Source organism: Triturus cristatus, chromosome 1_2 (genome assembly GCF_964204655.1).
Source record: "Triturus cristatus chromosome 1_2, aTriCri1.1, whole genome shotgun sequence".
Lineage (NCBI taxonomy): Eukaryota > Metazoa > Chordata > Amphibia > Caudata > Salamandridae > Triturus > Triturus cristatus.
This window is the reverse complement of record NC_140580.1, coordinates 909,244,882-909,267,349: the sequence shown is the minus strand read 5'-3', so window position 1 is coordinate 909,267,349 and position 22,468 is coordinate 909,244,882. Positions and strand designations below refer to the sequence as shown.

The 22,468-nt window shown below is 44.5% G+C and overlaps 1 protein-coding gene across 1 annotated transcript in view; it reads left to right on the top strand.

Moving 5' to 3' along the window:
* Nucleotides 1–194: 194 nt before the first annotated feature.
* LOC146868301 (tyrosine-protein phosphatase non-receptor type 11-like) overlaps nt 195–22,468 on the top strand; it is a 248,597-nt gene continuing 226,323 nt past the window's right edge. Inside the window, exon 1 of the mRNA XM_085609654.1 lies at nt 195–354. Within this exon, the coding sequence (XP_085465780.1) occupies nt 341–354 (14 nt within the window). The 5' untranslated portion in view covers nt 195–340. The remainder of the gene's footprint in view (nt 355–22,468) is intronic.

The following is a 22,468-nucleotide window of genomic DNA, read 5'->3' as shown; positions in this document are numbered from 1 at the left end:
TGCATTCTTCTCTCTCAGAGGTAAATCGTACCTAATTTCTCCTTCAGTGGATCATTTTTCTTCCATATTTCATTTACTGAGTTTGTACTTGGGAAGGATCAGTGCGTTCATCGCACTATTGTGAGATGGCGACGGCGTAGTGTGCCTACCCTTTACGTCTTATACTATAGAGGGCCGGGGGACGCCTCTTTGAAGAGCAAGTTCCCTTTGGTGGGCGGGAGTTGCACATGGAGGTGCGGTCTGTTTATTGTGGGCGTAGCCCGGTCAGGTCCACGATCTCGCTCCCGGCGGGGAGGCTGCAGATTTTCTTAAAGCCGCTGGCCTGCTGTTGAAGAACGCCATGGGATCCCGGAGGTAAGACTAGAGGTTAGAAGGAAATATGAATGGGAGAGGAGCACACTGACTAAAATCCAGAGCCCACAGGGGAAAGAGCGAGAATTGCAACAGACAGCCACGGGGACGAGGTAGTGTTGGAATCAGTGTGCCCCAACGCTGTCCATGACCCTAATTGTAAACCTCATGATTACTTTTACACCCAAGTGTAGTTTTATTTTCACCTCTGTATCTCATTCCCAGTGCTTCTCTTGTCATACACCCAGTGGTCCCTCTGAGTTTTTGCTCTCGGCGCGCCCTTCGTGTGCACCCTAGTACATCTCTTGCTTATTCTGGAAGCGAGTCTCTTTTTATCTTGCAAACCATTCCCCTTAACTTTTTAGCATTCAGTACCGTTTCACTTTGTACACAAGAGCCCTTAACTCTATGTCACGAGAAAACTATCGCTCGTGTTTTGTGTTCATTTTTCCCCACAGTGATTGTGATGAGTGTCATTTCTCATTGAAGCGAAGGTCAAGTCTCCAGTTTCCCTCTAATTAAATTGAGGAAAAATATTTGTTCGGGGTGATGGGAAAAGTTTTATAGAAATATGTTAATGAAATGCGGCTGGACACTAATTCGATGTTGACCTATATATTTGTGACTCACTTCACATGTCCTCTTTCTGTGGACCCTTTCCGGGTATCCCGCATTCATTTTGTTTCCTTTCTTTTGTCCTCCATGTCAGTTGGTTTTCCCTTCCTCTTAAGTGTCAGTGGTTACTTGTCCTTGATCTTGGTGCACACGGGTTAAGTTTTCAAATGTGTTTTGTGTCCTTTCTAAGGGCCAGGAGGTATCTTTCAATAGGCAAAGTTATCGTTTGAGTGTGGTCCAACAAGAAAATATGTACATTTTTCTAGAAAATGTTAGCAAAGTATGGTCAGCTCTTTCAGTTGACAGTCCATTAACATATACTCCGGTGACTCCTTATTTGTGCCACCTTCTTGGCGCACTCAATTATCCATTCTTATCCCGTAGCCTCTGCCTGTGACCTTCCCGGTGTGCTCCCTTTCTGTCCTGTTTACGTCTGTGCTCCCTGCTTTCCCTTAGTCCCTGACACTGCCTTCCTTGATTGTCCCCTTCATGTCCATTTTCTTCTGCTCCCTTCTGACCAATTTTTGTCTGACACTTCTGTGTCCCATTCCTTGGTCCCCAATGTGTCCCTTTCATGTACTTAACGTGTGTATCCCCTTCTGTGCTCCTTTCCTTCCCTTTTACTCTTCTGTTAACCTTCCCTTCCCGCTGTCCCCTTCTGCGTCCTCCTCTTCTGCCCCCCATGTGTCCCTTTCTTCAGCTCTCCTACCTCCCTTTCTTCTGCGCTTCAACATGCAAGGCCCCCAAAATGGAAGTCACTGGTTCCCACATTGCAACTGTTAATCGTAAAAGACTGTTTGTGGAAGAGTCGACATACAACCCCCTTCATCAGTGTAGTTGTAAGTTGCACCTCATACAATAGGTCATAGGCTGCTGCTTAAAACAGCAATGATATCGAGCATGGTGGCTTGAGCTACTCATTTTGGAATGTAACCTTGGGCCAGGCTCACACTATGAAAAAAGAAACTGCAAAAAAGATGTCGTGGGCAAACTGGCCAAAGTTAATGGACTGTTTGTAAAATTTTGATGGACCTCTTCCACTAATGGGGGCAATCTTTCCAGAAAAGTGTGGGCTCTTTCTCTTAAGAAGAGAAATGCTTTAAAGAAGAGGTCTTCAAACAGTTTTGCGGGCCTACGCTGTGAGGGCTAGAATTGATCTCAGGAGGAGGAGCTCCAGTTGCTGTCGCAATATGAGCATTTAGTCTGCTCTTGGGTAATAGAGAGTGAGATTTGAAATTAAATTCTAGAAAGATTCCCCTGCTGCCATTTTCATAAAGTTACACACTGCGGATACAGTTACATTTTTATGGGATTTCAGATCCCAGTAACATACTGGCAATTATGATATTGATTGCACTTTTACAAGTCAAAACTGAACATGTATGTGTTGGTATTTGAACTATTAAATATGTTCAGATTTGCAGATTCTGGATGATTATTTGTGGTAAAATATGTTTGTCTTTTGGGGGATGGAGGAGTGAGCTGGTATTTTTTTTTTTTTTATGCTAGTGTTGGTGCGATAAAGCAGAAGACACACGATGGACGGAATGCAGAACAAATCAAGCATTTCCCCCCCAGTCAAGAGATCTGGATTAAATCCATTGTTCTTTTGCTCACCATGCCACCCCAGCCATATGCAAACCATTCTTTACCCTGTGCCTCATTGGAACAGTCCAGCCTGACATGCCAACACAGGTCCTCCCTGGACCAGAAACAAGCATCCTGGGACCACTATTGTGATATCACCCCATTTCGGCCAGGCTAGCTTGAATCCAGTTGCACAGTGAGCCCGAGACCCACGTCTGGGCATACCTGATGCACTTGGGGCGAGAAAGCAAAAGAGACACATATGATGGATGGATGGAGTGCAGAACAAATCAAACATTCAACCCCAGTCAAGAGATCTAGGTTAAATCCATCGTTTTTATACTCGCCATGCCACCCCAGCTTAGACCCAGCCATATGCAAATCACTCTTGACACCGCGCCTCATAGTAACAGTCCTGCTCGAACTGCCAATCTAGGTCCTCCCTGGACCAGAAGCAAGTATGTTGGTAGTAAAACGTTTGAAGACTATTGCTCTAAAGCTTTCAGGTTGTCCCTTATCTTTCTTTAAAGCTCATGCAGTTTATCCCTGATGTGGATCTTCTTCCTACACAGAAGCAGGTCTATTGCATGGTTCTTGCAGTTATATTAGGTCATTTTCAATATGCACATCTAGACATCTGAAGATACTGCTTGTATAGAAGATGAAAGACTGATTTTGCTTGTGGATATGTTCTACCCATACAGTGAATGTGCAATTTGCTATTGTAGGTGAATGGATCAACTCGAGTTGTAAATGGCTGTCCTTGGTGTTTTTTTTTTTTTTTTTTTTTTTTTTTTTTTTTTAATGAGAACAGAGGACTTAACTAAAATACTCACACATCTAATTGCATTGTAGGCCTTCCCGTTGCCCTGGCAAAAATATGTATGCAAGGCACTTGATGGTAGTGAGTGCTGCTGGGTGCCATAATAACTAGTCTTTGGCATTTGTTGGCTGTGTTCCATGTATGCCCCATTGATTTGATGGAGGACTTGTATAACCCTATTGTATCTAAGCTGTCTTTGCATTGTGTTTGTGTGTAAGTGGAATATAGTACTTTAAAGTTTCTCACATTCCACTAGGGTGAATGGTTGTCCAGTCTCCTGAATTGTTAGTTGGCACATTGGCCAGTGCACGTTTTATGGATCTGATGCTGTTTTTTATGTTATGTTTAAGAGACTACATTCTTGCTAATTCTAGTGCATGGAAAAAATTGAAAATCAATTAATAAAATAGGAATAGTAGGTCTCTGGAAAGTTCTAAATGTTTATGGTTTCTTTATTATCTATAAATAAAAAAACACGCAGGCTCCCTAGCATATTAGTTGGAATGTGAGAAGTTAAAGCGCATTCATTTTCTTTCAGTTCAATGGCCCGTCCCTGTGACACCATAGATCCCTATAAACGATGAATTTCCATGTATTTGTTCTTAAAGCGTGCTTGAGAACTGGGGAATAAGACGCTGATGTGTCTGCGTGCTCGTTGTCTGGCCATTCCCTAAAGCCATGGTCTTCAAACTTTTTAATCCCTTCCAGGATCACATTATCTTTATATTTTTCCAAAAAGATTCATAGATAGTTACGTTCGTTCGTTGACACTGTCCGAGAACGTGCCATTGAGTGCCTAAAAAACACCTGGGGATTTACTTCACCTTAAGCCAGAGTTTTGTTTTTGGAATCCACTTGTGACTCAAAGTACCAGCAGTTATGGACCTGAGGAAAAGCAAATAAGAGCTGTGAAAACTCCTCAGTAGGTGGAAAATAAAGCTGAAAGTGCCACCCAGGCCCTTAATTTTACCTAACATAGACAAGCAAGTTTACTGCCCTTGTGTGCTTCAGGTCCCTGCTCCACATTCACTGAATTTCGAAAGCGGGCACAAAGCTATAGCTAAAGCCCGCATTCTATCATTCTTTTTGGCTAAGCCGGACTTGACAAGCCAAACAGGGTGCTAATTGAGTTTAAGGATAATTTTGCCTGTGTGTTTATATTTCTGAAGGGAATCCAAAGTCCTTTAAAGATCACTGATTGACTTTAGTCATAGTAGGAGTATAAAGATAGAAGAGTAAGTGGTGCCAAGACGTACACTTACTTCAGTCATTTGTACTTTGAAAGGCATATGGTGCAACCTTCAACCTTACAATCCTGTTCTAGAACCCATGTATAGGACCTCTGAGTGTGGTATGTAAAGAAAGGAGCCATAGGTCGGTATCCCATAATTTAAATTTTAAGCATAGTACGTTTGCCGATAGTTGATGACTCAGAAGAAGTTAGTTGTAACATTAGTGCTTATCTCTGTTCCCATGGATCACTTGGCTGGTTATGTTCTGCCTTGGCAGTTCTGTTATTGAGTAGCAATTCTTGCAAGCGTGATAATAAAATATACAAAATAAATTCACGTTTTGAGTAAAGGGATCTTATTGTGATGGTTCCAGTTTTCCCAGTTTCTCTTTCTTAAGTATTGAGTATAAGGTAATTTCCTGGCCATTTTACTGCGATTTTCTGACAACAGTCGTAGTTCAATGGCTCAAAGCCTTAGTGAGTGAAGTGATCTACAGACTATCTTTTTCAGGTGGTCTTCTGGCAGTGCAGTGAGATACACAAAGCAGATTCTGTCCATGAGTTTCCAAACTGTCCTGCTAGTGATTATACGAAGTGAGGCTTCACGAGGGCCTTTTGTCGGTACAGTGAGTGATTATATCCCTTGTAAATGGTTGTGTTAATCTCAGTTACAGTCATTGATTGATACTCGACTGTCTAGTGAATGATTCCTGCGTTCAATATATGGCTCTGGTCACCCAACTTTACTGTTATGTTCTATGATTGTGGCAGTGTTATCTCACTTGTATCATGTATTTACTTTTTTTATCATGTGGCCATTGTACTGGCTGTTCTGTGGAGTCATTCTACCATGCGTTTGGGTCTCCTACTTGTACAATGAATAATTATGTGCAGCAGGGTTGTTGAATGTGGACCTTCTCACTGCACAGCGGTTCTCTTCAAACAAGCTGCTCTCCACGATCAGGCACTGTCCGAGCTCCAAAAGGGCTTAGACCCCGTCAATTAAAAATAAAACAGAGCAGTGACGTGACAATACGACATATTACATAGCTAAAAATCCCCGGTCCGATCTGAAAGAATAGGACAACAAATGCCATCAATAGCATTCCTATCCTCTCCCGCCCACCAATAGGTCTTCCTCCTCTATTTGCACATTTCGAGAGTGACCCATGAGGCCCCGTTACTCCACCGGCGCACAGATCATCCCTTGAATGCATTCCATTTCCCCCACACCTTAGTCCACTTATTGGGGCATCGTCTTCTCTCAAAAACTGCCCTCCACCTAGCATGCACCAGTCCATGTCTGTGTTCCATTCATTCAGTGTAGGCATCAGTGCGGCCCTCCATAGTTTGGCAATGTTTCTCTTCGCAACCATAAATCCTAGTGTGACCCAGAGGTGTTTGAGTTATTTAGATCTATCTCGTCCCACACGTTTAGAAGACATCACCTTGGCGACTTGGATATCGTAATGGTGCATACCTTCTGAATAGGAGACATCACCTTTTCCCAGTAGTATGGCAATGCCGGGCATTCCCACAACATATGGTAGTAGGTACCCTCCCTCCCGCACCCCTAGGGGCAAAGCGCTGATTCGAACTTCCCCCATTTTAACTAGTGTAGTGCAGGCAAAGTGTGTTCTATGTACAATTTTCAGCTGTATTAGTTTAAAACTGGATCTAATAGCCACCTCCCAGGGGGAGGCAAGACCCTATTGCCATTGTTTGTCTTCCAATTGTCCCACGTCCCTCTCCCAATGTGCCCGGAGTGTAGTCCGAACCTCAGGGGAATTATTAAGGATTTTGCAATAAGTGAGGGAAATTGCCTTTTTCTCCATGTAGTCATTAAGTAGTCTTTCTTCCAGTGGGGAGGATTCTGGGAGTTCCTCCTCTTTCGGCACTACACTCCTCAACGCAAGTCTAACTCGGGGATATCGGAAAATTGCCAAAGCATTAGTTGATAGTCTCTCTGAAGGTCAGTGAAGGGAAGCACATCACCCCTCCCCCCACACACACCCGTAAATACCCAACTTTCGAGATGCTGATCAGTTCCCATTTGTCAAAGCCCCTTCGTTTCGCCAAGAGACCCAATTTTGCCGAGTCCCACAGTGGGGTCGCTCAGGTTTTTTTGTTCCACCAACCCAATGCCGCAGATGCCTCTTGCCAGACCTTTATTGTGGTAGAAGCTGGGCTGGGGAACGAGCTAGCCTTGCCCCATCCATATAGAGCTCTGAGGTATCCTCCCGGCTGCATGTTCCAACTGTCCATTCTGTAGGCCGGCTCATCGGGGGGTAAATGTACCCAGTGGTTGACCACTACCAGTTGGGCCAATCGATAGTAGTTCTGGATCGCCGGGCGAGCTATCCCAAGATTGTAGCAACTTCAAATCAGCTTTGGGAGAGCAATCCTAGGGGACCCTCCCGCCCAGAGCAACAAACGGATTATGCCTTTCACTGTTTAAAATATGTGGGCACCACCGGATAGGGAGCATTTTGAAGAACATAAAGGTGGGGTAGGGCCATCAACTTGAAAAGAGACGCCTTTCTCAACAGAGACAGCGGGAGTGTTCTCCAATGTTGTTACTTTTTAGGGGCCTCAGCGGGAAGGCCCCTTCAATGTTTTGAGGACCATGCCCACAAGAAAATAAACCCTTCTTATATTGGCAGGAATTGGGGGTGTCTAAATGTGAGACCATCTTTGCCCTACTACAAACCTTTTTTTAATAGTTTTTTTTCAATTTTTTAATTACTGAGAATCAGGAGTAAAGTTCAAATAGAGAAACATTCAAATGAGCAAGTTCACACTGTAGCGTGAATTGATTTAATAAGAGGTTCACGCGGTAATGATCTCCCTCAGTCATATACAGACTGTGCATCCCTGTCGTGCTTGAGCCCGTTAACCTTGATTCTGCCTCCCTCAATCTTCTTTTTTTTTTTTAAACCGTTTTTATTGCAGAACAATAGGATAATCAGCTTACATACATAATGACCCTGCACCGCAAATGCCAGTGCCGTTTCCTTGCTTGGCCCTAAGGCTTCCATACACAGCTTGTAAGCCCACATCCCAGAGGCCGGGCAGCGATAACACGTAGGTCATTATACGTAACCCTATGTCAACCTGTACAGTTGTTTATAACATTATGGGATGTCTACGTTCCACTTTTAAGTTTTCTCCCCCCACCCAGTCATTCTCTTCCCCCCCCCCCTCCCCAGTCCCTATCCCCCCTATCTCCCTCCCTCTCCACCCTCCAGTGCCCTCGCCTACGACTGGTCTCGGCCTTAATATGTAGTCTTGGGTACGTATCTGCCTCCCTCAATCTTCCACAGTTTTACCACTATTCGGTTCCAACACCAATGTAGCTGTGATCACACTGTGCTCCAGGCAGTTGCAGGCAATCGTACAGGGTCCATGGTCCAGTGCTCTTTTGAGCACCCATGTACCCCTTTCCCATATTGTAGTTTGTGCGTCTTTCTAACCCATCTATACCAGTAATTAGTCGTTCAAAGAGGTTTTATCATATGAGTACATGAGAAATGGCCTCCGATGTTCACTCACGTTTGGCTTCCCCCATCTGGGAGCTATGGGTTTTTAAACATTCAACTGTGCTTGACCTAACATGGCACCCTGTCTAGTCTAACATTCTGGAGATAAAAGACTGTGCTCAAGGCCATGACGCTAGTGTTTTGCCAGCAAAAAGATAATGTATACAAACCAAGCTTCCTGCTTCATTTCGGGGTGTTCATTGAGGCCAACTAAGCATGTCTTAGGCTGAGATTGAAGTATCCTACCTGACAAGGATATCTCCTCCATCACGTTCCCAAAAGCGCAGATCAGAGGGCACCTCCGCCAACCTGGAAAAAGCCTGCATTCTAAGCTCTGCATCAAGGACAACATTGTCAGTAGGACCCATAACTTCTGCTGAGGTGGATCCGTGTCATGTATGGAACTGTATCAGGGTAAATATTGCTTTGTTAAATGCTGTCACTGTGAAGATAATTCTTCAATCTCTTACTACATCCTTGAATGACCGTTTGATTCTCTGGGCCTGCATCCTACTTAATGTAATCGTACGCAGCGTTAGTGTCTTAGTTTAAGAGTGACATCACATTCCTTTCAAACCCCTAACGAAATTAAGGTCTGCATTACCCAATGTATGTTAGGTTCCAACAAACCACGCTTCCAGGTCATTGGTACTACTCAAGTTGGGAACCTATATGACTGAAATTGCCAGGCCCAGACATTGTTTGACAATCTAACACCATTTGAGCACATGGTGTCTGAGCTTTACAAGTCTCCAACACCGGAGGCTCCAGCATCAAACCTCCTGGACACATCCATATTTTGAGATACTTCAAGAAACCAAGGTAGACAATAAATTGGCATCACTGGCGCGTAGTCAGCCACTGCTCTTGTCATCGTACATTGCATCCAGCAGTTATGCTCAGGATGCAAACTGACCAATTGGGACCCCAAAAAAGGAAGGCCTCCATCAGGAACATCGACCTTAGATCCCAATCTAGCAACTATGTCTCGTTGAATGCTCTTCTGCCATACATCTTGCAACATAGTGGAACTGTGCTACTAGACTCAAAGTTGAGCATGGCCAACCCACCCTTAGACAAGGCGACTGTCTAAAGCGACAATTTGCTTTTTACTCTCCTTACAGATCAGGCCAGACTCAAAAAAAAATCTAGGTTTTGAAAAAACCTCCTGAGTTATGACCTCTGAATATTTTTAAATCCATAGTCTACTAGATCCAGCAATATATTTGCCAGGGCAACTTGGCTAAATACCAAGTGAAGGATTCCCTTAAAGGACATGTATCTGCCCGGGGTCGTCACTGACCTATGTTCCGGCAATTAGGTCCTCATCTGTATGATACACCCAGACGCCAAAGTATTTAACTGTGTTCTAGTCCGTTGATGTGAGTCTGGCAATATTCCATCAGCCTCTCAAGCTTTCAGTGCGTTCATGGTGCCCAGACTGTAGGCCAAATGTATCTACTATCGTAATGATCTGGAAGAGGTCAGTCATATAGTCCCTAATGTAGAGCAACAACACATCATCCAGGTATACTGAAATGACATGATGTTGTCCACATGAAGGATGTTGTGCCGTATTAAACCCCTGAACTGGAAGTTGCATGCCTGTGGCTCCATGGCCAGAACAAATAACAAGCATTGAAAATGCAATAGGTCTCGCCTTTGATTAAGTGAAAGCCATTTGCTTTACTAATGGTATTATATAGCAAAGCAAATGGCTTTAACTTAACGAAAGGCGAGACCTATTGCATTTTTAATGCTTGTTTAATTTTGGGTAGCGTCGCTGCTTTCCAAAAGAGCGCCGGTGCAGTTTCTCCAAACAGCATCACCAGGCAGCACTGCCACGTCTACTGACGTGGACTACTTCTGCTGACATTAACAGGCTCTCTGAAAGGAGCAACAGTGTTGCAACGTGTCCCAAACCGATTAAGAGATATCCAGAGAGTGAAAATCTAGTGCCTTACTTACTTGGCCTGGAGCATGCAGAACTTGACTCAAATCCCAGTTTAGTACTTGACCAAAAAGTGTATGATTTTGTGCAAATTTAACCTGAAATTTCCAGCATGTAGTTAGATATACAAAACTATGGTAGAGACTGCCCTCTCCTCGCCTTTAATGCACGGGTTCTGTAATCTGAACCTCATCTAACCACACACCATACTAGTCTACGGGCGATTTTAGAGTCTCCTGCTACAATAAAAACGTTATCTGTTGTGCACTTGGGTTGTCAGCGCTACAACACACAACAATAAATAGGGATAAATACCCAAACAGCCTGCATCTGTAATCTTAGATTACATACCTTACAGTATCAAAGGAATCGGCTTCTAATCTCTGCTTCCTTGTGTAGCCGAATTGTGTGAATCTTGGCGAACCATCCTGCTTTACCTCAATTATCTAATCTTCTAGCTATTACGAGTGCCGTAAATCAGGGTTTTCGGGATTTCTGGATGCTATATTCGACCCTAGACATTTACTTAGCAGGCATGTGCACAGTTAGGGTCCAAGGGAGCAAATGTCCCCATCGTACTGGTAAACAGTGTGCTTAGCTAGGGTGGTATTCACCAAGATATGAAGTGATCGTGACTCAGCAAAACTACTACTAACTCCAGTTAAGGCGCTGACATGACAACATGGTGGGCAGATGGCAAGCCTAATGACCGATATAGCGCCTACCTGCTGTGGTGACAGCGCGAGGCGCACACTCACACTAAACTTCGCGACTCATTTACATAAAAATTACTAAACACACCCGTGGCACGTCATACGTGAGCCCTAAACATCTTCCGACTATGTAGCATGGGGTCAGTGGTATTTGTTTTAGAGGGGCGAGTGAAATTCATCCTGGTTTTGACGTAGTTGAAAATCCACAGGGTTTACCCGATTTGCGATGTTTCGTGATGTTTAAGTATTTCACAGGAAAGGCTCGAGAGCGAAAATTCCACTATATTTTTTCAAAAGTGACATTGTTCAATTAATGGGCGGATTTCACCTTTCGCAAAATGTTTCGCTCTGTGCTGACAGTAGCTCTAACCAAGACTTGTCTGTGGCAGACTCTTTGAAATCAAGAAGTAAAAGTACCATAATAGCGCTGTGATGCCATAAGCATGTCTAATATCGCGCAGTATGGTAGCATTATAACATAACACATATCCAACGCCAGTCATCTTCCATCCTACCCCTCCGCCATGGCCCTCAAAGACCCCCCTCCTGCATCAGCAGAGTCTCCGAGGGAGGTGGACACGGATCATCGCGAGCCAGTGGGGGCTGAGGTGGCGGTGAGACAGCCCATCTTGTCAAGGCCACCCTCAACGAAGACTGACCCCCCCCTCCCCCTCACAGCCATCAACAGACACAGCGCTGATGGAATGGGACTCGTAGGCAGCGAGTGATTTCTATTGAAGTCACTTTTGATCTTACCTCAGACCCCTCCGTCCTCACAGCGTTACCCCAGTTACGGAATCAGGCCCTTTCAGTTTTGATGGCAACAAGAAATTATGAGGGGTGTAGCGCCCTCGCCTCTACCCTTGTTAGCAGTACGCAAATTGAATGTAAAAATAGAACATTTACGTGCCCCACAGACATAAAAGAAAATGCACATTTACAAGCTTGTAACATATACTTGAAAAGCACATTGCCTCACATGCACTGATAGCTACATAAACAAGGAAAATAAACGGTAACCTCGAGTGTTCGCGGCCCGGAGAAGCCATTGTCAGGCTGGCAGCGACCTGTGCAAGGAGGGGCCGAGCGAAGAGAAAAAAAGACAAGCTGTCGCCAGTGTGAAAAATATAGTGTGTCTGTCTCACGGCGCGTGTAAAGCATCCAGTCCCCACGTGCACATCTTCTGTTTGTCCGCGTGCACATCTGGAATCCGTATTGATTCCAAAAGGCTCTCGCATGGTAAGGGTAGTGCATGCGCGCTGCTGCTTCCAGGCGAGACCTAAAAAAGGACAATAAGCGGCAGCCCTGTTTTTATCATGCTATTAGATGGAAGAAGCATCTGAGATTGGGAGAGGGATAAACTGCTCCTCCTTCCTTCTCTTGGCCGAATTAAGGCCTCTCCTGGTCTCAAGAAGACATTCTTGGCAGTGCTTCTTTTCACTGTTGAAGCTTGCACCCACAGATGACTGAAATAGAAATATATTTCATACAGTCCTTAACCAGCGCTAACACTTAAATTGAAGCTCAGTATTAAGAATTTATTCTCTAGAAAGCATTCTCAGTTTATCCAGGATACCTTTGCTACAGAGCAGAACCAGAAGTAATGTATATGTCTTTGGTTGCTGGACCTAAGTTAACTCTCCTAAGGGTTAATTTGTGCCCACTGTTGGGTGCAAAAAATGAGTCCTTAATTCTTATCAGAACACGTGCGACTTTGGGAAATGAACGTAAACAGTGGCTTATATCCACTTTTAGGATGTGGGGCCTTCACTTAAGGTAAGGATGCAATAGATTTGTGAAAACGTACTAAGGACCTCCGTGTTAACCAGAAGATTGTGCTGTATTTCAACAGTATTTAAAGGCTCGAGTCTTTAAGAATCCATCTTTTGTGATTAATAACTTTACATCCGGAGTGCACTTACCTGTACCATGGAGTTTTCCAGAATTCATTGTAAAATTACTTTTAGCTTTTGCTTTAGAGAACGCAGCCAATACTCCTTAACGTATAGATCTGTCAGTGGTTAAAGTGCATGGAAAAAAGTTTTTCTGAACTGTGATGCTGTGCACAAATGGGGGTGGCGTGAGTGAGCATGGGGCGGGGTCAAAGGCGTGGCTAAATAAACAAAATAGTCTGTAATTTTTTTTAGGTCTTTAACCTTCAGATAACTACATATAAAATTGCCCACAGCTTAAAACAAAAGTTATTCCAAGTTAAGTTACTCATCGGGAAATGCACTATTGTACTTAATGAAACCTCTGTTAGTTAGTGCACTGCAGAGGTCTGGGTCTGTAACGAGGAAACAACAGAATTGAACCCAGGTTGATGCAGTGGAGAATTGCGAGTTGTGTATGTTTGGTGCTGCGAGGTCCCGGTCTGTGACATAAAGCACTGTGAATATGTAAGTGAATATTTTAAACCTGCATTGCACACAGTAGAAGGTAGGCTGCTTTAAAATGCGAAAAAAAGGTTTAAAATGCTTTTATATTTTTTTTTTTTTTTTTTTTTTTTTTTTTTTTTTTTAATACCCAGACTGCGTAGTGCAGTCAATTTTATAACTGTTCTTTCAAAGCACACACTTACAGCTGAGCTGGTAACTCTCTTGCAATACCACTCAAAAAGATCAAATCTGTGTTATCCGGAAGCTTCAAGTGATTCCTTCAATTAAAGCCAATACCTGCTTCCAAGCACCCTTTACAATTGCAGATTATCCCTATGTCCTCGTCACAGTTTTAAATTACTCGTGAGGTAAACCCACCTCTTGACAGGTCCTGTCAAGAGGTGGGTTTACCTCACGAGTAAATTGACAACTGTGACGAGGACTACGGACTCGGGATAATTTTCTTAAATCAAAGTGTGGGCAAGTCGTGCCCCGCCCCTTTCGACCACAGGGTCTATTTTGTTTTACGGTGGTATTCTTAGTCTGGAGTAGACTGTTTTTATTTTCCTACACTTTTAGCTTCTCCTCGTGAGTTGCCCGTCCACTTATGTTTAATTCTTCTTGTTAACGGCTGTGTCGTTGATGTGGTTTTAAGTAACTTTCATTTAGTCAGGAAATTCTCCTGCGTTTCTAGCACGGATGACTGTCTACTTGCGTAATTTTCTCTTTATTTTTACCACGCGTGGACGCTTGCCGGGAATATAACTGTTTTTGGCATTTCCTTGGTTTGCTGGATGTGGCACTGGTACCGGAAACCCCCCTCGTTGTTTACCAGACTGTACCAGGAAATACCACGCACCGTTGCCTTGCACTCTTCACCTTCTGAGTTTCCCTTTTATAGCTGCTCCTTTTACGCGCTAAGTACAGATTTGTTAAATCTTTGTAATCAAGGATCGCTCCGCCCGTTACGAGTGTCTGTCTCAGAGCTGCCAAGCTCCTCGACGCTCTATGCTTCCCAGGACGGGCTAGTTCTTTCAAGGCTCGCTAGCACGGCTGTCACAAATGAAGGGCGGCCGGGGCTCTTTGCCTCTGCCCCGTGCTATTCTGGGGCCTTCCCCTCCTGTTATATCTAACGCGCATTTATGATTTACCTAGTAATTAAAAGCAGCCCTGACATATGTTGTTGTGCCGCTAACGTGGCAACACCACTAGATGGCGCCAAATACTGTTAAGTTCCCCTACTGGGGACCGGAACCGAAGACTGACCCTCAATTTTTTTTTTTTTTTTTGCTCCCCGGCACCAAAATAACTTTTCACATGCATGTGTACAAGGACTCCCGAAGCTGATTCTGAAATTGGGAAAACACTCGTTACAAGTGATAAAGTTAGCATTTTTTGGTTTGACGTGTAGCTAGCACCAGCTATTGAGAGCAGATTTGGGCTTTGCATCAAGCGCCTTAACCTTTTGGCTTGGGGCATTATTCGTATCTAGGATCATGCCACTGGAATTTTTTTTGGGGCATTATTCGTATCTAGGATCATGCCACTGGAATTTTTTTTATCACATCTTTATGTTGGCTGTTGGGTTTATCCTTCCGCCTCCACTGGAATGCAAGAAGATCTATTTCTCTTATGAAACTACAATCTCATCACACATTTAATTAGTTATCATCCTTACGTTGTAAGCACATTTTTTTTATTTTTTTTAACTGTTTTGCCTCACAACAGGCGTCTATGTAACCACTTGAATCGGAGTGTCAAAGCAACTGACTTTTGCATGTACTTGCTTATTCTGGTCCATCCCACTAAATGGCGGTATGTAGGGTGACCAACTGGCCTGGGTGCAAATTTAGGACGGTGAGTGTCAAAATTCAGGAAAAAGGGTCAAAATTCAGGACTAAAGGTACGTTTTACAGATAAGTCATTGCCATTGTGAGATGTAAAGCAGCACGCATAGGTTGTGGCTAATTGGGACCTGCAGTGCTGGACTAGAGTGCAGGCCTCAAAGTGGCCACCTTTGTGTCCGATCGCTTCAAGCATTCCATTTCTCTTCCGCTGGTGATGACTTGCATAGGGGCTGGTACAGTACTGAGTAATGGATTCGACCCATAGCGGACAGGTCTTGTGTGAGGGTAAAGAGCATTAAGCAGGAAAAGGGAGTTACTAACCAGCCTGCATGAGCTATAATTGTCTGCACACTGTTGAGAGTTATGGTATTATTGTGGGTCAGAGTGGTTAGATGGGGTTGACATTACTATATAATGCCCTGGCTAGCCGTATATCAGCCTCTCTTATTTTACTTATATATTGGAAATTGTATACTGCTTGGGCTGTTTCCTTTCTGTGAGCTGTAAACTGCAGATTCTTACTGATGCACAGAAGTGTGCTACAGACAGGAAGCTGTATAAACTGTTAAGGCATAATTATAGGGCAGAAGGAGGCACTGTCTTTTGCATAAAGAAAATTTTCTGTTGAATTGAAGCAAAATGCCAACATGCTGTTTTACTGATAAAACTATATAGCTCACAAATACAAATGTGTGGGAATGTGGTTTCAGTCAATATGTATCATTTGAACCTCACCAAGTAAAGTTTCTTGTTTTGATCCTATTAAAACTTAGTTTCCAGCACACTTCTGAATCACAAACAAGTGGTCCATTTGTGGTTTCCTAACTGCGGATATGTTTTCAAACATTTGCACAGTTCATTTGCAGATGTTTAAAAGTTGAGTGTTCCAAACTAACCGACAGCTTACAGCCTTTGTTTTTGCAACCACAAGAAATTTTGGGAAAACACAGTGCATTCTACAACACATATGTCATTATATATCAATTGTATTAGCTTCTAAAGCATAGTAAATGATGACTTTACTGTGCACCAAGATGCGACAATCTTGATGGGGCTCTTCAATGATTCCCACACTATCACCAACAGTGCCTCTCTCTCACATGCATTTCATTTGTTTTATAGCGCCCATCATACCTGTGTAGGGTGCCAGAGCACTTAACATCACACATACATACAGAGACAATGTATCATACGTGTGTAAATCAGTATAAAGAAAGTGTTGCATAAGGCAACGGGGACTACAAGGTGTAGGATGCACGTCACCCATACTGGTAGGCATTTTGTAAGAGTGCTTGATGTGAAGAAGCTCAAACTCCGGATTCAGAACATAGCACAGTAGTTAGCGTAGACTTTTAATGATCCGAATTTATTACTACCCAAACAAACCTTTTTAGCAACATCAGGATGTTGAAAAACTGGGAAGAAAACATAACTTTATAACCTGTACCATGCAGCTCTTTAATAGCAGTTCATAACTCACTGGGCTAGATTACGTATGTAACTTATGAACTGCTCAGTAACAAAAGAAGCTCCGTGACAAAAGCAGTAACCCTCTGAGCTCTGCACATAAAATACTGTTCTTTGATGTGCATGGTACACCTTCTTTGCAGCAGGCATATTAACCCTCTGTGCAACCTTAGATGATTCAAAACTGCCACTAAACAAAACTTCCATCTCTTTCCAGCAGGTACATTAGTCACCAGAGTTATCATGACACTTTTATTGTTGCTAGAAAACTGCGATATATGCAAGGAACTTTGCAGTGTCAGCCCCAGTATCAAATCCACCCCACCCTTCCAGCGAAAAGCCCTATGCCAGGCACGGCCAGTCTGACCTTGCTACCACCCTCCAATGGTGCCCTTCATTTTCACAAAGACCCTCTCTCATGTGTATTTAATTTCTTTTATAGTGCTACTCATCCGAAGTATGTACGGCAGGGTGTCGGAATGCGTTACATCACACAGAAATGTTATAGAGACCATGACTGATAAATGTAAAAGTCAATGTATAGGAAATGTCACTTAAGACCATGAGGGATGTAAGAGTCAGATGTCATCCATACTGGTAAGCAGTGGCATAGCGTTGGCAGGGCCACGGGCAGTTGCCCTAGGCTCCAAATTCTTAGGGGTGCAAAATTTTAAAAGGAAAAAAAAATGTGGTTTAAGAGACTAGTCACGTTGGTGCTGTTGTCTCCAAGTGCAGGTTATGTTGTCTTGCCTGCCTTTCCCCGCAGAAGGGCTGCACGGAGCCGTCCCCTCCCACATCTCTCATGGCATCGGGGCATGTGGAGGGCTGCTTGCGCTGCTTCCCAGTGGCATGGAAGCTGCACCGCATAGCGGCACAACAGCAGAACGTCTCTTGTGGTACAGCGGCACCGTAAAAGTAATTACTTTCTGCTTTTTGGCCAGCAGAAGGAGCATTTCAAGCCTGAGTTCCGCGCTTGCTGCCTGACGTCATGTGTCGGTTTGGTATTCTGTCCTTCCATCTGTGTGCCCATTCATATCCAAACCTATTCAACCATTTCCAAACCTACCCATCATCTAGCCTTCCATCCATCATTTCCCTCATCCACTCTTTCACTCAGCTATCCATCATCCATCCATCCACACTTTATCCCCAACCATCCTTTCACTCATCCATCCACACCTCCAGCCATCCATCCACTCACCCATCCAGCCATTTACCCTGTCAACCATCCAGCCATCCTTTCACTTACTCATCCATTCGTCCATCCATTCACAATTTCACTCATCCATCCATCCTTTCTCCCAGCTCTTCACCCTCCCTTTCACTCGTCTCTTTCACTCATCCATCCTTCTTTTCACTCATCCATACACCCATCCATCCTGTCAATCATCCATCCATACTTTCACTCATCCATCCTCCCTTTCTTTCTCCATTCCCCTTTCACTTAGCCATTCCATCACCCACTCACTCATGAATCCATCAATTGACCCTATCACTCTTCCATCCTTTCTCTCACCCATCCATCCTTTCACTCACCCATCCACCCTTTCACTCATCCATCCATTCTTTTGCCCATCTACCCTTCCTTCACTCACCCATACTTCCACCCTTTTACCCATTCGTCCATCCATTCACCCTTTCACTTATTAATTCATCAATCCCTCCATAATTTCACTCATCCATTCACTCGCCTATTATCCATCCTTTCATGCATCCATCTCTCCATCTCTCCATCCCTTCACGTATCCATCCTTTCACTCATCCAGTCACATTTGTACCCATACATCATCCATTCCACCCATACATCTATTTATTTACCCTTTCTGTCATCCATCCTATCACTCATCCATCCTTTCATTATCCATCCATTTACCCTTTCACTCGTCCATTCATCCCATCACTAATTCATCTAGCCATTCACCCAGTCCTTCACTTACTTACCCACCGTTTCAAATTAATTATGAGCTGAGCCTTTGTCTGCAGAGTTGCAGACAGAAGAGGCCCATCAAGAAGTTCACCCTTGCTGTTGTTCCTAAAGCAAGTGGTGGGGTGGGGGAGGGTTCACTATTCGCCTACACATAGGCAATCTGAAAAATTGGAAACCATGAGTCCAGCATGAAGCACAGTGCCAGGACGTGAGGCGACTGACATGGTGTTGTTTCCAGGGCTTTAAGTGGGTTGAAAACACTTGGGGGTGGGGAGGGTCTCTCCAAATTGCGTGTCAGATGTAATTAAGGGCGTGGCTTAAAACACATACGCTAAAAGTTTGTGCTTAGCTTAGTGTGTTGCCCGACTGGCATTCTGCTACTTCTGTTACTTTTCATCCCGATATAATACATTGCTCCTACAACAAGCCATGGCTTTGTCAGTGGTTGTTAGTTGCATAAAATAAAAAAACAGCAACTACGGCTTCATTGAATAAAATATTGAAAATGCTTCAGTTCCAAAATGATGAGACTGCGAAAGAACTCTAACCCCTTCTTTTTAACTTCTTTCCATTACCTGGATTCTGTACATTTCTTCCATCTGGTGGGATGCAACATTTTTCTTTATGTACTGTTAAAACCGAATGCGCTCCCCTAGACAGAGGCTGGAGGAGGCACACCACATGCTTTTAACAGCCCAGACTGGTCGTTGTCATTCTGTATGTGACAATCAGCTGGCAGAGAGAATGGCAAAGGGCAGGTGGGGCTGATCTTGTGCTCAAGAGTGCAAGGTGGCTCCATCAGGGAGCTGACGCTTCTCGCAAAAAAAGGGCTGGTCCCCGCAATGCTCAAAATTACGGACAAAATGTGTCTAGAAGGGATCGTCACGGACAATGGATATGAGATCCAAATCGCAGAAGTCTGTGAAATTTACGGACGGTTGGTCACCCTAGCGGTATGGTGGGTTTAGGTCTGGACGTAATAAACAATAAGACTGTATTTTCCTCCTAATGAACAGTGCAGCAGAGTCACGGTTCATATAGACCAGGGGTACTCACATACTTTCTCTCGGGGCCAAATTTAGAGTGTGGTTTGTGGCCGAGGGCCGCACCGGTGGGGGCGGGGTCAGTGGGGGAGGGGGCGGGGCTAGAAAAAAAACTGTGACCATGAGCTTGAACACAGGCCCCTGCAGCGGATGCCTTCGTCCAGACCCGGCATATATATATATATATCTCTCCCTCTCCCTCGAGACGAACACGAAAAGTTGTTCCACCAATTACAAATTCTTATTGTAAATTAAAGATTCGAAAAGCGGTAGTTTATCAGATTGTGGTTTGTAAAGTGATGACAACTTAGAAAGTGAGCTTTAGAAAGAGGAAGTAGATGGGGCGACAGCATTAGAGTGGGAGAAGAATCAGTACAGGGGCCACTCTGGAAAGATTGCTTTGACCTTTTTGGGGGGCTTATGGAGCCAATTTGTAGAATGCACTGATTGATGCAGGGTCATGGTAATATTTCTATATATGGTATGACCTTCTTAGCATGGTTGTGATTTAATTTTGATAACATATTTTGTTCACGGAATTGATGTGCCTGCGTGCTATATAAAACTCTCCCTCTCCCGCCCCCCCCCCAAAAACTACACCTAGTGCCTATACCTGAAGCTGCATCACAAACACTTGCTACTTGTGAAAAATAAGCTGCAGGATCGGACATTTGCAACGACACTCACTGGCCTGGCAGGTTGCTGGCAGTGCATACCCCCCCCCCCCCCACACCTTTGTGGCAGCCCAGGCACACACACACCCGCCCCCAGTACTTAACAGGTCTTTAAAGACCATTCACTTGCTAACAAGCCTTTGTTGTATTTCACCTCTCAGCGCCCCCGCAGCTCCACTCTAACTATCGCTGGAATTGCCGGCTCCATCTCGGATTCCGGGCTGCTGCAACGGCGGTGTTTGGTGACACTTATTTAAAAAATGACAAAAAACACCGGTACGATCTCTGCAAGCTCCGCGGGCCGCCAGGGAAGGCTTGCCGGGCCGCTCGCGGGCCGTACTATGAGTACCCCTGATATAGACCGTGCTCCAGTTGAGGGTAGGCCGTCTCGAAAGTACACAGTGTCTACTCATTATTATCAGAGGGTAGACTCCGTCTACCCTGCTGTAGAGCTAGCCACTTTCAGTGGAGTGCGATGGTCCTTTCCCTACTTCTCCCAGAAGTCACAGGAAAATGCTGAACTCGTCCCGGTGTCATCTTCTGACACTGGGACACTTTCAGCAGTGCCTGCACCTTGTTCCGAGCAGCTAAGTGCAGGTGGAGTAGGGGCTTATCAGGTTCCAGCTTCGCCCTTAACAAAAGTGGAGTTAAGGGGCCATTCGGTCTCATTTTGTTGGAGAATCCTGGCTTGGAGCTTAGGAGCCTCACACCTAGATGTAATGGGGGGAAACACAGGCTCACAGCAAGTTATCCCTTAATCTGTATTAAGAGAGGCATGCTTTTCGCTTTTTTCAGTCCCTGTATATAAGCTTGTCAGGGGACTGACAACGACGAACTGACTACCGTCCCGTACTCCCCTAACAAGCCACCAGCTGACGAAATGTCCCTCCGCATACAGGCATGGAACGGGCCCTTTAAGGAACACCTCGACTGCCAGGAGGAGGAGCCCCAAGAGGAGTTGACTGTGACGTTGCCATTTACGGACCTATCCCGACAGACCCCAGGAGAGAGAAGAACCCCGGAAGCCGTGACTGGCACGGAAGCTGACGCAAGGGCAGCTGGAGAGACGCTGGAGACAGGAGGTCTGCTGCAGAACGCTGATTCCGAGAAGGAGAAAAGGAACGCCTGCGGAGACACCGACAAGGAGATGCCAGGAGGCCAACGGGGCCACGAGTCGCCTGGCCACTCTCCAGGATGGGGGTGGCTATACAAGGTACGTGCCGGGTTCCCTGGGCACGGGCCGGGAATGGGAACGCTCTAGCGGGGAGGTCACTCCGTAACACATGGTGGAGGTATTCGGGTGACAGTTCCCTTCCACTCCCTTCCCTACAACTGGAAGCGTTGTCTTGACCAATATCGATATTGGTCTTCTTTTTGTTTATTCTTTTTGGAACGAGCCAAGCCAAGTACGTGGCCCAGGAAAGAACAGCAAGAAACCGGGAGCCCCTACAGGAACGGGGGACTTCTATGTAACAGCCCCAGTTTTGTTTAAAGACTGCTAATAAAGAGCTGAAACAAAACATCAAACCTGTCGTTATTCACCTGTTTGGCGCACTGTTACATCCCGCTGCACGACAAAGAGATATGCGTGCACTGTAAGAATGTCAAAGGTATTGGTCTAGTCTAGTATTTACACAAATAACAATTTAAATACCACTATTTTGATTTATTTCTTTTATTGCACTATAGTGCTACTCATCCCGGTTCAGCCAGAGCGCTTTACAGCACATGTACACATTGACAGTACAATGCAAACATAAGTAGCGGGATGCACACCATAGTCCTCCGAAATTGATCATAAGCTTAACTTGTATTCCTGTGTAGGCGTGCATGCCAGGTGAGCGCTCCGTCCAAAAGCGCTTGCAAAAATGAACAAAACCAGTGGACCCTGTTACAGCTCCATATACCGGCAGCACAGCCAATCCTTTGAATGAGTCCAATCAATTAAATCAGGTTATTTTCAATCTTTATGTACTCTGTCAGTTTTCTCTATAACTTTTTTCTGCCATTTACTCTGCCGTTTACTTCAATTCATTTTACTCATTTTAATCCAAGTGAATCACCCACACACAGGAGGCATGATAGTTTCCAAATGTCACGTGTTTAATTGAATTTGCCCAATGCATTTCGGGACGAATCCCTTCGTCAGGGGCATCTAAAATACACAAATTAAATAGATGTCAACATAATCTTTGCAAATACTATAATGCACTATACATAATAAAAATAATAATTATATCGTGATGCATACTCAATGCTTAGACCCATGCCCTGAAACCATTCCCGTTAAAAAATGACACCATACTGTCTGTAACGATCCTG